Source organism: Anabas testudineus, chromosome 14 (genome assembly GCF_900324465.2).
Source record: "Anabas testudineus chromosome 14, fAnaTes1.2, whole genome shotgun sequence".
NCBI lineage: Eukaryota > Metazoa > Chordata > Actinopteri > Anabantiformes > Anabantidae > Anabas > Anabas testudineus.
In genome coordinates, this window is record NC_046623.1 from 6350653 (window position 1) to 6366770 (window position 16118).

The following is a 16118-nucleotide window of genomic DNA, read 5'->3' on the forward strand; positions in this document are numbered from 1 at the left end:
AAATTAATATATGTTTTTAATCAATTACTGACTCAAGACTTGCAGTCTGCAAAGTCTGCTGTGTGGAACTTTGTGGGAGAATGATCAGTCTCAGGTGTAGTTTGAGCAGAATAAAAATGCTTGTCTCATTAGCACATTAGCAGCCTATCAGTGTACAGCTAAACCGACAGAAAGCTGGTGACATTTATTATACTGTTAGTTTGTTGGCATGTTATCTCAAAAGTACAACTCCAGCTTACACAAATGTAGTTATTTCCTTAGAGGTAGAGGTCCTGTCACAACTGCCTGTGTTTGTACCAAATGTACCAAACTCACACAGCCATGGCAGAGTGACTAAACCACAAATATAGCACAAAAGCAGAGCGATGCTTTATGTTCTTTCCTGGGCTTTGTTTTGACACTTGGCAGCACCGACTTGCACGTTCGAAGGCACACATTGCAGTAAATGCATGCGAGCTTAATGGATACACAAGACATTAACTGTACCGGAGAAGATAATAAATGTGCTGTCTGATAGATATCCTGTCTGGGCAGACCTGGGGCTTTAAAAAAAAAAAAAAAAAAACACCTGCTGCACAGGAATAAACAAGCTGCTCTGCAACTATGCATTTGCCACCAAATAGAGTTGATAGTCTGTTTTATTTGGAATAATTTGGGGAGCTTGTGAGCTGAGCAACATTCATCATGATCTCAAGTGGGGTTTTCGAGGATCGGCTGTCACAGTGAAATGGTAAAATTTAATTCAGTGAAGTATAACTGCTATAGCTGCTCTTCAGCCTCTCAAGAAATCAGGATGCTGAGAGAGAATATATAAAATATTACAGAGACTACACACCTGCCCTTCTCCTGTTAATTATAAGAGTCTCTATAGTTATTTGTATTCAGGTCCTTCCATTTTGCCACGTATTTTAGCACCAATTGTGCCATGAAATGAAGCCCATTTACAAATCTTTCTCCCTCTGATTTGATAAATGAAGCCGGTGAACGGGCGAGCCCCCTGAATGGCTTGTTTTAATAATTGAGCAGCACTCAATCAGACAACATGAGGTTAGTGGCGGTGGCCCCGTCGCCTGAAATAATTACCACCCAACAACAGACTACACATGGGCTCTGCCTCCGCGGGGGCTCCACGTCTGAGATCAATAGATTAGAACAACACCAACCCCCAACCTCACATTCCACATGCCCTCATAAACACCACCTAAAGAAACCTGCAAAGGCGTCACAGTGTGAACAGGGGTGGAAAGGGGGGTGGGGGACTTTGGGTGTGCAAGCATACTGTCGGGACTCTAATAAATCACCCCACAGTGACAGTATTCATGTATTTGGGCAAATACTACACGTTCTACTCTTTCTAATTTGCAGGACCTATTACCAAGAGGTTGTGTTTAATAAGCGATTCTCTTCCTATTTATTGAGACAGCTGCAAACCATCAGTCACAATACAAGTAAATCTGGGGTTAGGTGCAATTTGGAAATACCGAAAATATTTAGACAATATGTAAAATGTAAAATAATTGGATTTTGGAATTTCAGTGACTGCATGATTGGAAATGGCAGAGATCACTCTAATTAGTATCCAGAGCAGGCAGCATATTATTATTTATATCTTTTTTAGTGCTCGTTTTAGTTTAGTTTCACACTTTTGCATTTGATTGTCAAGTTAAAATATCAGCACCAGTCTGTTTTGCTTCTGTGTCAGTGGGATTTCTTTTTATGTCTTGTATTATTATTGTGTGTGTGTGTGTGTCTGGGTTTCATTGTCTCTCGAGACAGGCTTTGCTGTTGTGGAAGTATCTTTAATGTGACAACACAGGAACAGGAAGGTAGCTGTGTGACTCCATGAGCGGAGTGTTTCCGTCATGAAATGGGTCACTTAGTGTATGGTACCATGTGACAGCCAGCCAAGCACACTGTATGTCTGGGCCATAATAGTCTCTGCGACCAAGATCATTTACTCCAGCGGAGACTGGCTATGATTGACGGCTGGGCCAAAGGGTCTTTAGTAACGTTGCTGGTTTTCGCTTCCACTACATAGGTATCCTCTGGGACTTGGAATTCATGCTACAGTATATCAGCAAAACAGCTTATGACTGTAATGAGGATAAAAGCAAAAGTGAACATCAATCTTGGAAAATCAGCCCCAACACAGAAGAGCAGGTTATTATCTGACTATTATCTAACTGGGGTAATTGAAACGAGAAAAAAAGGCCAAGATATTAACTTAACTGATGTGATCTACATACAGCAATCATGAATTATAAGAAGAATCCGTGATTTTTCATTAATTAGTCATTCATTACGCACAGAATCATCATCACAAGTGACACAGTCATGATTGTTGTCACACAAGCTGCTTTGTTATTTTAAACAGGCCTACAGTGCAGCTTTCTCACAAAAACAACATGTCATGATGTATTAACGCGAAGCGGCCACAAACATCGGAGGAGCCACATCATAATCTCTATTTTTAACTATGGTTCCAGTGATGGCGTTCAGTGCAGTCATTTCTGCAGCTACTTAAAGCTTCTGAAGTGATGTTGGGTGTAACAGTTGTGACAGAATTAGGAAGTTTTGAAGCCATAACCTTTTTAACTGAGCACCAGATAGCTCACACCTCTCTTCAAAAATGCACGAGTGTGGTTCCTACAGGCTGCTGCTTGACAGTTCTTGATGTTCTTTCTCCTTTGAACACACAGAATCAAACACAGACATCCCTGCCACGGACAAATTAAAATGTTTCTCCAGCCGGAAGTATGCGGTTAAAAAAAAAAAAACAACTCATAAATTGAATGCTAATGAACTGAAGATGGGTATAGACATATTTTAAGCATCTGCCATACTTTGTTTTTTTTTAGCATTAATGTGTTTTGCCCGTCTTCTAGCTGCAGTATTGATTCCTCTGAAAAAAATATGGAGGGCGTTTTCATTATACAGTACCATAACCCTCTAATAGGAACGGCTCATGTGACATTTGCTGCTGTTAATGAGGTATTTCCACTGTTTCGCCCTTGATCCTGAATGAGAACTTCCACCTTTCTCCCTGGTCATTTCATAAACCTTCATAAAGGTGCGTTTGAGCAATCGATACGACTGGTGCTTTCGCTTCCAATTTGTACACGCAGGGATCTGACCTTGCGTCCTGCTTGTTAAATGCAGCCTTCACACTGATGTTTTCATTGGAGGTTTAATAGAGAAAAAAAAGATGTTTCAATCAAATTGCTTTATATTTTATTCATCAAAATAAGACATTTGAAAATTAGTTACCAATTACTGAGGATTTCACAACATGTTGACCTTCATCCTTGTATTTGCTCGTGTCCAATCTGAGTTGGAATGTTGGCTTGGAAATACGCTTTATGTTGGAGCTTACATTTTGTCATTAAATAGACAATGAAATGTGAAATATACTGTAAATGTTTATCAGTTAAAACATCCTCTCTGATTTTTAACAGTAATGCATTTATAATAATATATTTTAGGGGGAGGCAGGACTGTGATGAGCATCTTCACCTAAAAACTATGAGCACTGGTCTAGATTTAGATTAGTATCAGTAGATTTATTATCACTAATCACTATCACTGTCACATTTGGTGGCCTCACAGAAGCTGCTAGAAGGGATTTAAGCTTTCAATTTTTAATGATATTTCCTTTATTGTTCTAGACCTCCTTCTGCGTGTCATCTAAAGTTTTAGTTTCCTTATATTTTTTACTTGCTTTTCTTAGCTGTCTGGCCCTTGTTAATCCCACTGGGTTTTACACACTCTTACATTTATCTACTAAGATCAGAGAAGAGCTCATACCTTTACCCTCAGGGGGATAGCTGTATTATTAAAGACAGAGAGATTGCTGAGTGTTCTGTGAGGCAGCCTACTTGATAGAATTATCTTTGGACTCTTACATTAGAAAAAGGTGATAGAGGTCAGTTAGCCCGTCAGCTCTGCCTTACAGCAACATAATGGAACAACGAAACATAAACTTCACCTGAATCCTCTCTTTTTTGCAGTGTTACGCGATGATTTCAGGCAGAACCCACAGGACGTGGTGGTGGCAGTCGGGGAGACTGCCAGTCTCGAGTGTCAGCCTCCACGTGGACATCCCGAACCAACCACCTTTTGGAGGAAAGACATGGCTCGTCTTGATCTCAAAGATGACAGGATTTCGGTGAGTGAGGGACCAACTCGGGGCCACTCCTCTGTCTTTTAAAGGATCTTTGTACTCTAAATGCCACAATCAGCCGATTCACCTGCTCACATTTACCTTGAACTGGATAGAAACCTCTTTTGTATTGGGCTGTACTGTGTCATGTGCTGTTTTGTCAGGTTCGCGGGGGAAAGCTGACAATCTCAAATACCAAGAAGGCCGATGCAGGCATTTATGTGTGCGTGGCAACCAACATGGTTGGGGAGAGAGAGAGTGAAAAGGCTCAACTCTCAGTGTTTGGTAAGAAGTCTGATACGCACTCGTAGCCTGGCTCAAAATGTAATAGAGCATGACTTTTTTTTTTTTTCTCAGGTGCTTACTGCACACTAGCAAGTAGAGTATTTACCACTCTGTCAAAAGTATATTTAGCAACCTTGTTATGTGTGCTGCCACATCCAGAAAGACCAGTGTTTGTGCAGCGGCCTGTGAACCAGGTGGTCTTAGTTGACGAGAGTGTGGAGTTCAGATGTCAGGTCCATGGTGACCCACCGCCTACACTGCGCTGGAAGAAGGAGGACATGGATATTCCCCGCGGCAGGTGAAGAATGTGTGCAGTGCTTATGTCCGTGTATACATCCATGTTTGCGAGTGCCTATTAATACAGCTAATATGATCATGGAGGCATGCGATATTAGGATTAGTAACCACTGTGGCAATTTCTGAAGCCAGTGTAATGCTGTTGTAGTAAATTGCATCATGTAGTATTCAGGTGTTCCTGTAGTTTTGTCTACGTGTGTGCCAACGTCGAAGGCATTCGCTAATTGCTTTGTAATCCCAGTACAGCACTTACTTTTTTAAGCCATTATTAGCCTGTCATGTTAGTTTTTACAGTCTTAATAGTTACTGTTCAGAGCTTTATACTTTTAATTACAGCATGTCTCATTATACAATCTGGCCATCCATCAAGAGCTTTTCATTTCATTGCTTGGGTTTGAATAGTTCTACTCTGTGATATTTGAAATCTGAAGACTAAATGACAAACATTTTATAATGACAGTCTTTATTGCTTTTTTTTTTATAAAAGTACACAAATGCTCTTATAAACTAAATCATGCATGATTTGTTTAGTAATAGGACTTAATAAAATAAATAACAGTTTGTTATAAACAATTTAATCACAACTATACAGTAGGGATGTGGTCTACCTGAGTCTAAGGCAATTTCACGCACACCATCAGAATTTCCAAAAAGAAAGAACGTGCACAGCATCTCTTTTTCAGTCGCTCAATAGCTTATGTAAACAGCGCTGATGCATGCAAATCCAATAAAGGGTCTATAATAACCAGGGTAAACCCAGACAAACCATGTCTAATTGTAAGAAACCTTGCCGAAATGCATAACTTGTTTTGATATTAAATCACACTTGAACAGGATTATTGTTTATTTCTTGGGTCCAATAATAATATATTGGATATAGCCTAGTGTCATTTGTCTACTCTGTTAAGCTTATTCACATACCTGAACGGCTCTGAAGGGGCTACATTAAAAAATCATCTCTACAAACAGAGACACCCTAACACCTGTTACTCATTAAGCCTTTACTAGTGGAAGAAATCTGAGTTAAACCTTCTCGAATACTGTTATTCTGTGTTACAAAACAACAACATTGTGAGGTACGCCACAGCAAAATAAAAACCTGTCTCTCTGGCTGCCAGCCTGTCTGCCTACCTGTGTTGTGCCCTCTACCTCAGTGCCCATTGACTCTGGAAACATGTCCTACTTTCAGACCTGCCTCGCCTCACTTCCCTAGTTCCACTTCTTTCATTCTTTTCCTAAACCCTTGGGCCTCCTGGGAAGTCTGTATCTGGGTCAGAGATGTGCTGTGAATGGAGTCCTTACCCGACTCTGGACTTACCCTACAACCCCCATCGATATTCTGCCCACACCCTTTTGGAACATCTATTTCAAATGTGACTTTTTCCCACTCCTTGTGCCATTTCTCTGCCTGACTTGTCTCCCATCTCTGAGTCACTATGGCTGGCTAGTCAATTTCACAGGATCTCACACCAAAAGGGACTCTAGAGACTGAGAGCCCGACTCTTTGCTATTCTGCTCATTCTGTCTGTAGCCCCTCTAAGGCGCTTATCTAAACTCTGGTAGCTGAGATGTTTCTCTCACTCTGACTGCACCACTGTTGCCTTACAGTATGCCGCACTGGTGGATACACACTAGTGCATGGAGCACCTCTATGAATTAGTCATTTTTTACTGCTGGGCTCATTCATCAGTTGGGTTTGTCAGACTGTGCCACTCCCTTACTCTCAGACTATTTGTCTGTCTCTCTCTCTGTCTCCTCTTTCTTGCTCTCTTCCACTCACACACACACACACATATACTATAGCATATTGCGCATCCCACACCACAGTGGGTGGCTCGTCTTTATAAATATTGAAATAGTGGAACAGTCAGGGTTCCAGCTGAAAGCACCTTTCATTTTGCCATGCCTTCATCTCAGCATAATTGCTCCCCTTTTTTCTGCTTCTGTACAGTAGCAGAGTGTGTGCAGCAGGGAGTCTTAATTGCCTTAGAAAGTCTGTTTTTATTCTATCAAAAATGACACAACCTCTGCAAAGGCTTCTATCTTACACTTCACACAAGTTTACACCACCTTGATTCAATTTCAGTGTTTGTCGATTGCGTTTACTTTATTAAAATCCACATACGATTGCGATTGATCTTCCTGTTTTTGCAACAAACCTGGGACGTCACTTGCCTTCACTGTCACTGTCGCCTCTGTTGCCAGGTATGACATCAGATATGAAAAAGAGGATTTTCTGCTGAGGATAAAGAAAGCATCAGTCAGTGATCAGGGAACCTTCACCTGTCTAGCAGAGAACCGTGTGGGTAAAGTGGAGGCGTCTGCCTACCTGACTATCAGAGGTGGGTAACTGCTGTGGACTCACTCTTAGCAAAGCTCATAACATCCCTGATATTTTTGTATCTCCCAAAGCAAGACACAGGACAATCACTCGCTTATTGCCTATTTTACGAGCGTTATTGCCCCCCTGCTGAAAGGCTGGGCCTTTTTTTTTTTTTTTTTTTTCATATAGCAGATTGATGTAGTTGATTGCTCCAGATCTCCAGCTAGGCTCCAGATATGAACAATCTAACCAGCTTTAAGTGAACTGTTATGACCTCTCCTGTGGGATTCATTCTCCATCCATCCCACTAATATTCTCATTGTCACTGGAGTGTGTTAAAATATTGTTCATACAACTTAAGATTTGTAACGCTTGGCTTAGAACCAACCGATATCACCTTATTAACACTCGAGTGAGTTTTGTATCATACGTCATCATACATTCTGCACATCATAGCATTAACTCTTCCTTCTTCTTTATTACACTATAAGTTTTTTTTTTTAATTTAAGGTTCTACCTTTAGTTATCATTCATAGATTGTTTTATAATTTCTGTTCTGATCCAAACTTTAGTACATGTTTTAAGAAATATATAGACTTCTTTAATGTAAGCCACATTTGTGCTTTTTTGGTAAGAGGCGATATTAATATTTTATTTTAAGCCTACAGTCCATTAATCAGAGAGCTGTTTAATTTACATGAGATGGTAAACTTCTAGTGACACAATGTTACAGATAATTTTGTCCAACGAATGATTATTGGCATTAGTTACCCTTCCCCCTAACATCAGCAAGGTGCCATTGCCCCGAAGCCAATGCCATCACCTGCTGGTTTGGTGACTGAACTCAATCCCTCCCCCTCCCTGAATTTCATGGATGGAAACCCAACTCCATCTCATTCATTTCTGATTTTCATTCTTTTCTTTCTCTGTCCCTCTGTTCTGCTCCTCTGCCTTCCGTCTCTCTGTGTTGTGTGTTAATCTCACCCACACCATTGTTGTGTCACCAGCTCGCCCCGTTGGTAAGTAAGAGCTGATCCCAGTGTGCATGAGTTGCTTTATTTTTTTTGTTTTTGATCACACATATGTACAGCATGCACGTACTGTTGTGGCATTCCACAAACACATTCATCAAACTAATATTGGACATGCATAACCACACTGCTACTATCTCCCCCTGATTTCCCCCTGGCAGTTTTTCATAGAAACACCAGATTTACCACCTCATTTTTTTTTTCTGTTCAAAATTGGAAACCACATGATTTATATACTTCCAAAACTTGAATAAAGAAGGGCATCAAGGCCCCAGCAAATCAGCTGTGATCCATTCTGATGTTCTGGCAGCTGGATGAATGGCTTGTGTGATCAGCATAGTCAAAGCAGTAGCTCTTAGACAAATAAACACTTAATGCATGAACCTTTTAGCTTGCAGGATATTGCAAAGGTAGTTTTTTTAACTAGTGCTCCTGTAATACACACTTAGTACTCTGTACAAATGTTTTGCTATTGTGATATTGTTTACTTCACCTTTAACCTCAGAGGCGCCTCAGTTTGTGGTGCGACCCCGTGACCAGATTGTGGCTCAAGGACGAACAGCTACCTTTCCCTGCGAGACCAGGGGCAAACCTCAGCCCACTGTCTTCTGGCAACGAGAGGGTAGCCAGGTGAGCATGCTGATTTTGACAAAGCGTGCTTGCATGCATGTGTGCATGATGGGACGGTGCTTCATTTTTGCCTCACGCATTGCTATCCAAACTTAAATTGACAAATGAAATGATTTAAAATTTGAAGGATGGCCATGGATCAGGCAAAAAAGGACCAAACCAGGGGACAGAGGAATATGGTTCTGTTCCGCATAGAGATAATGAAGTGGTCATTTATAAACGTATCTACACCAGTCTGACCAGCCAAATCACTTAGCAAGAAATAATGCCGTGTGCTGCATTAGAGTCATTAGACATAATGAAAGCAGGCTAATGTCCTTTCCTGCCCATCAGCGCGTCTGCTTGGGGTGCAGAAAAGGACAATGCTGATGCCTTAATTTCATGACCATGACTGTAGGTTATCACAGCAGGGTTTGCCATTTAGTCCTAGTATGAAAGAGATATTGACCCACTTTTCTAACCAAATTGCACATAATTGGTAGGATATGTAAGCGTGTTGAAGGCATCGCAATAGCGATTCTTTAAAGTCAGTTCTGTTGGCCAATGATGTGAAGGCAAGATAAATGTAATATAATGAAGACTATCTTTAAGGTAATGAGACGCTTAGTCTGTTTATTACATTTGAACAAGGGAATACATGGAGCAAACACGTGCAACAAAAGACTTAACGCTCTTGCTCGCACTAAGCAGTTTGTTAGAGCTTAAAATACAGCATTTGTTCAACAACTGCATGTTGATACAACGATATTCAAATCATCACCAAAAAGAACAGATGTAGAGGACACAAATTTCTTACATTCCGATTTCTTGTTAGTAAGACGCACAATAACAAAGATATATTCTCATCTAAATGAAAAAACGGCTTCACAGCCTAGATTCTATATTAATTCAATGCCATATTAATTACTTTCCTGTCTGCCTTCACTCCCCGCAGGATCTTCTGTTTCCCAACCAGCCAACACAGGGAGAAAGCCGTGTTTCTGTGTCTGTCAATGGAGAGTTGACCATTTCATCTGTGCAACGCTCGGATGCAGGGTATTATATGTGCCAGGCCCTCACTGTAGCAGGCAGCATCATGGCCAAGGCTCAGCTTGAGGTAGCAGACGGTAAGACAGAATACTGACACAGGCAGAAAATGTCGACTACAATGTGACAAGGGTGTTTTTTTAAACATAGGTCTCCTATAGCGCCAGTTTACAATACCAATTAAGCTCAAACCTGTTATACTTATACTCTATTGTTACACCCAGTTAGGTACATTATGCATCAGGGAGATGCTTGCACAGTATTAGAAAACACTCAACACACTATTGCATGGTTGCATGGCTCAATACACAGCTAATTTCCTTAGAATGGAGCTATTACGTTTTCCCCTGTGGTGTCATCTGGATGAATTACTCCAAATGGCTATGGTAAATAACGCTGCAGCTTTTCCGATACTTAGTACAAACTTAGCAATTTGTAACAACAACGTATAGGAATGCACAGAATAACCTATTTTTAAAGTGGGTGGTACTTTTTGAAAGTGAGGATCCAACCTCTTCATGTCCTTCTCATGATGTTGTTGGCCTTGGTACCATTAAACACATTTTAATTAGCTTTGTTGCAGTTTTCAGCAGTGTGGTTCAAATTGGGTCAGCTAACAACATGTATTATAATTTAGAACCTTTGACAAATTGTGCATTTCATGATTTGACATGATTTCACGGTGGTGTAGTGGTTAGCACCTAACCCTGACCCCTTTCTGTGTGGAGTTTGCATGTTGTACCCGTGTCTGTGTGGGTTCTTACTGGGTACTCCAGCTTCCTCTTACCTTCAAAGACATGCATGGTAGGTTAATTGATGAATCTATAATTGCCCATAGGTGTAAAATTGAGTGTGTCGCTGTACTGTATGTCTGACCTGCAATGGACTGCCGCCCTGTCCAGCGTGTACCCTGCCTCTCACCCATTGTGACCCTTGAGTGGACAAGCAGTTAAGATAATGGATGGATGGATGGATGGATGGATGGATGGATGGATGGTGCATGTTGGGCTTTAAAATCATAAAAAAAAATAATAATAATAATAATCTGAAAAGAGTGAAACTGTGTAAAATAAAACTGGCTCCTTGACAGAAAGACATTTTTTTGACAAAGCTTTAATGTCAGCTTTAAGTGCTGAGCCGCTGCCAGCTGGGAGCTGTTTATGCTCTTCTTTCCATTTGTTTCTTGGCTTTTTCTCCCACACATTATTAAATCAACATCTGCTAAAGTGTTTTTTGGAGAGGAAATGGCTCCTGTTCTGTCACTCTGAGGAAATGGATCAATATCCAAATGTTTGGTGTTGAGCATAAGGGATATGAGAAATATCTTTGATTGATGGCCATAAACAAAGACGGATAGAGGGTTGGCATGATGCCTAGTGTAAGTTTAGAAGCATAACTCAAGACTGGGAGCCAACTCAAGACGGTTCCACCACTGGATGACAAGGTGTGTATATAGTCTGATTGGTAGAATTAGGAAGTACAGTTAATAGTAGCTACTGTTGTGATGAATGAATAAAGAGTTGCCCAAACCAAGACATGGCAGGTTGCCTTAATGTAATTGTATGTGTACAAAAATACTGTTAACAAATCAAATTATTAGTTCTAATAATCAATATTCACTGGGTTGCACAGATACAACTAATAAATGTGTTTTCCAACATCCCTTTATCTGCAAATCTACTGTGAAATTGTTTATTTTGCATTCTGAGAGGCAAGTGATATGAGATGAACAACCTTGAAAAACAAGATTTTATTATTACCTTTGTTACCAAAGCTGGAGCATTTGATAGCATTTCTTACTCAACAGCAGCTAAATCAGGAACAGCAATAAAATGTTGTTGTCCTAATCACCTGGGGTAATGACAACAACAATAGATGTAATGTTTTCCTGAAGTTTCTTTGCTAGATTGCTTGTCTTAAAGAATGATCTCATGCGCTGCTGGCAAAATGTCAGCTTCTTATAAATGACTGATTGATAAAGCCTTTATTATGTTCATAACACCGCCAAAAATGATTCAAATCCCAATAGATTCAACACAATGGAGATGATGTTTTCATTGCCACATGTATTTGCACAATTAAACCTCTATGAACAATGGCCTATGACACATGGTTCTGCTTACTATACACTGAGCTGAATCTAGTTGTACCTGATTTCCCCCCTATTCTGCTGGTGTTGCTGTGTTCCTCATTGTGCTGAAGGGGGTGTGATGAAAGATAAGGCAGGGTGAACCTGCTGTAAACACTTGTGCAAATGGAGACAGACCTGATAACAGTGGAGAGCAGCAGTGAGGAAATTGGAAGCAGGCGATAGTTACAAGGCCTAGAGAGATTCAACACTCCAGAAATTATTGTTGCAGAGTGCAGAGGCTGTTTTCTGGATGATATAACATGCTTCAAAAAAGCTTTAAAAGACACACTATTGTTGTTCTGCTTGCCATGCTAATTCAGAGTTTAGTTTAGTAGTGTGCGCGGGGGGGAAAATACGCCAAGAGGGAGGAGGTGCAGCCATGAGTCAGAGTAGTGCGGACAAGCAGGAATGTGTTGTGAGATGTTATAAAGAAGGTACGGTAATTAGCACCATGGGTTCGACATCGTTAATCCTCACCTAGTAATTAAAGCTCAAAGGTGTGATGCAGTGCCATGAACACAGTGCCATACTGTGGAAAAGCCTCGCAAAACAGTCACTTCTGCTCACAATAAATCCATCAGATTGAACTCTAACATACTGGGCCTGCAATCACTAATGCAATTACTGCAATCACAAATTAACACCTTGTGATAAGGTCATGTATTGTTTTTCACAAATCAGGCAAAATCTAACCAGTTGGAGTAGAGATAGTTGTTGTGTCACGCCATGAACATGACATCAAAATTACAGTGCTAGGAATGTATTCAAATAATAACCTTTGATTATTATCCTTAGCCCTTAAGGACCGCCCGCCACCCATCATCAGACAAGGCCCATCCAACCAAACGCAGGCCCTGGGAGGTGTGACCCTACTGAGATGTCAGGCGTCTGGGGACCCAGAGCCTACAGTCACCTGGAGGAAAAATGGGGCCAGTCTGCTAGGAAAGGACCCACGGTTTTCTCTGCTCGACCACGGAAGCCTTCAGATCCAGAATACCAGAGTGAGTAATATTGGATTACATAGTACAGTACATAGGAGTTAGCCTGCAGCTACAAGTTACCCCAAAGACGAGATTGTTTCTTAGCAAACAGATCATATGTGCACCACATAATACAGTTTAGACTTGATCCTCTTTAGTTTGATTTCCAGGTCCCCAGTTTAAAAGCCCCTTGATCCCCAATCCTTGCATCGTATTACATTGTACCCACAAAGAACTGCTATCTACTAGATAGGTGCATCATTATTACAAAAAGGTACACTGTAATTTTGGCATAGTTATACTGTAAATTGTGGGCCATAATCTAGTAAAGTGTTACCCAGGCTCGATATTACCAATCATGGCCAAAAGCAAGATAATAAGAGCAATCAATATTGATATATACCAGAATAATCCTGTAGCTAACTGATTCTGGGATAAATTGGATGATAACAAGCATCCAGCTGAGGAATCTAATCTTTTACCAAGTTCCATTTGTTTTTGTTTTTACAAGCGATGGTAGCAATCAAGAGTTTCACTTGCAGTGGTTTATATCAGAACCTGTGGATTAATTAGTAAAAACAAAGGGATGCTAATTAACTTTGAGAGAATGTTTTACTCCAAGTCAGTCAGTGCCATATCATATGAATCTCATGTAGATTTGTACCAGCAAATATGATGCACATGTACACACATTCTACTATTCTGCTATACACGTGTGTAGTGCCATTCATTTTTCTCATATTTTCCAGATTCTCTGTGTGTGTTGCATTATTTTAATTACCTAGTTTTCACTGCACTGCCACTAAAAACAGCTAGTAAAAAGCATCCAAAGCACATGTACAGCACGTAGACACAGTACACATGCAAACACACATCTGGTGTTTTGCTTGTATGTCTACATTGAATCCTTTTTCTTGAAATCAGTGACAGAGGGAGGAGAAATCTTCTTTTACTGCCAGCTGATGTCAACTGAATATAATTCAAGTGGACAAGCGCAGTCAGGTTGCTTTTAAAAGATGAATAGCGAATATTGATTTTTATAAGTCGTTAAACGCCGCTATTTAGTCTGAATCTCTGAGGCAGCAGTAAGAACCAAGGACTCAAGGACAGGGACCAGTGAGTGGAGTCTAAAGGGGGTAAGATAACGGAGGAAGTGCAATATAAAAGTGCCCTCCCTGTGTCAATCTCTGGAGAGAGATAGTAGTTGTCAGCGACTCCTAAGGCTTTGCCAATATGAAATAGATTGTCATATCTCATATTTCCTGTGTCAGCACTGATGATGATAATGCTGATGGCTCTCAGAATGGGGGGTGACTATTATTGGAGGAAATCAATTAAGAAAATTAATGTAAGCTCTTACTGGGCTGCTTTTTTTTTTTCATTGGAGGGTGTTAAAGTTCTACTCATCCACTCTCAGGCGTTTCTTGAGCCAAATGCAGGCCAGTAGAGGTTAATGCATTTTTACTGTACTACTAGCTGTGAATCTCCTTCAAAGGCCCAGACTGACGTAAGTGTTTGTATGAACCATCTGGGATCTGAGTTGCAAAGTCTACTGTATTCTGTGAAATGAAGGCAAAGAACACAGCCTAGAAGGTGTCTTTTGGATGAGCTCTGATGAGTTTGAACCCTCGTTTACCTTATTAAAGTTTGTCTGAACACTACTGATAATGTCACAATCTGCTCTTCGTAGCTGTCGGACTCAGGGCTGTACACCTGCGTTGCCACGAGCTCCACTGGAGAGACATCATGGAGTGCGTACTTGGATGTCAGAGGTCTGTTTCAATAGAAATAATTCATGTGAAAAAATAGCACAATGTCATTTAAAGTACATAAAATATCTCAGTATGCTTTGCAGGTATTCAATATGGCTCTTCAATATGTCTTTCTTCCTTTGCCAGACTCCACTGACCTCGTAGAATTCATGTCTCACAATGCAACGGCTCTCCCAGGGCCGCCCTCCAAGCCAGAGGTCACTGATGTTACCAAGAGCAGTATCTCGTTGTCATGGGAACCGGGGCCAGAGGCAGGCTCCCCTGTGTCCTCCTATGTCATTGAGGCCTTTGGGTATGTCTGTGACCTATGGCCTCGAGCTACATTTAGTGACCCTGAACTTTCATGGCAGTAACAGATGTGGGTGTTTGTGTGGGTTTTCAAACAAACCAGGACAGCTTTAAACAAAATACTCTGGGTAGGGGGTCTCTTCCAGTTTTACAGTTGTTTTGAGTGAAAGATGTTCTTATTTATCTCACAAATAAAAGCTCACTTCAAGCAGAAAAATATTCTATCACTCCTAGATGCTAGCAACACAGTCCACCAGTGCTGCTTCAAATAGACTGTTTGTTCTGTGCTAATGAAAAGATCCTTCCTGACTGATTAGATTTATTCTTTCTACAGTCAGTCAGTGAGTAACAGCTGGCAGACAGTTGCAGATCATGTGAAGACCACGGAGTTCACGGTCAAGGATCTACGGCCCAATACTGTGTACCTGTTTATCATCCGAGCAGTTAATGCTCAAGGGCTCGGGGACCCCAGCCCCATGTCTGAGCCTGTCCGGACACAAGGTACAAAATCAAAATGTGCTGCAATGGATTCTGACTGATAAGCATCACTAGTCCCCTTTAAATGTCCTTCTTTAATTCTCCCAGACATTAGTCCCACAGCACAGGGAGTGGACCATCGTCGTGTGCAGAAGGAACTGGGTGATGTGGTGGTCAGCATGCATAACCCTGTGGTCCTGAGCTCCACTACAGTGCAGGTCACTTGGACAGTAAGTACTGAAAGCATTTGAAAAATGTGCAGTGATTCATAGTAGTTGTTCAATCAAACACAAAACTTGCCTAAGCTTGTTTAAGAACTTGGCATGCCACCCTGTTTTGGATTAGCTGGCACACACACACACACACACACACACACACACACACACACACACACGGAGCAAATATTATGGGATGGCTACACATTCATAGTCTGAACAGCTGGTGCTCCATCAATTTAGAATAGTTTGAGGTGATGCAGGAATCAAGACTAATGTTTCGATCCAGGACAAATACATCACCATTAGGTGCTACACATGTCTCTACTGGAGGCAGTCTGCAGTCAGCCCTGTATCTGGGCAATGTTATTTCTGTCTGTTGGTAAGGTGTCTCTGCTGCCTGCTGCTGTAGGTTAATGACACACCCAGGATGGGCTTACACTTGTCTGCTATATCTTTTTTTGTGCTGCTATGAGACTGACACAGTGACAGAGTAAACCTGCC

The 16118-nt window shown here is 41.0% G+C and overlaps 1 protein-coding gene across 1 annotated transcript in view; it reads left to right on the top strand.

Moving 5' to 3' along the window:
- LOC113170137 (roundabout homolog 2-like) overlaps positions 1-16118 on the top strand; it is a 64091-nt gene that overhangs the window by 32122 nt on the left and 15851 nt on the right. Inside the window, exons 3-14 of the mRNA XM_026372070.1 lie at positions 4008-4165; positions 4324-4444; positions 4604-4742; positions 6947-7083; positions 8072-8083; positions 8601-8725; positions 9660-9831; positions 12678-12883; positions 14553-14634; positions 14761-14926; positions 15257-15423; positions 15508-15629. Of these exons, the coding sequence (XP_026227855.1) occupies positions 4008-4165; positions 4324-4444; positions 4604-4742; positions 6947-7083; positions 8072-8083; positions 8601-8725; positions 9660-9831; positions 12678-12883; positions 14553-14634; positions 14761-14926; positions 15257-15423; positions 15508-15629 (1607 nt within the window). The remainder of the gene's footprint in view (positions 1-4007; positions 4166-4323; positions 4445-4603; positions 4743-6946; positions 7084-8071; positions 8084-8600; positions 8726-9659; positions 9832-12677; positions 12884-14552; positions 14635-14760; positions 14927-15256; positions 15424-15507; positions 15630-16118) is intronic.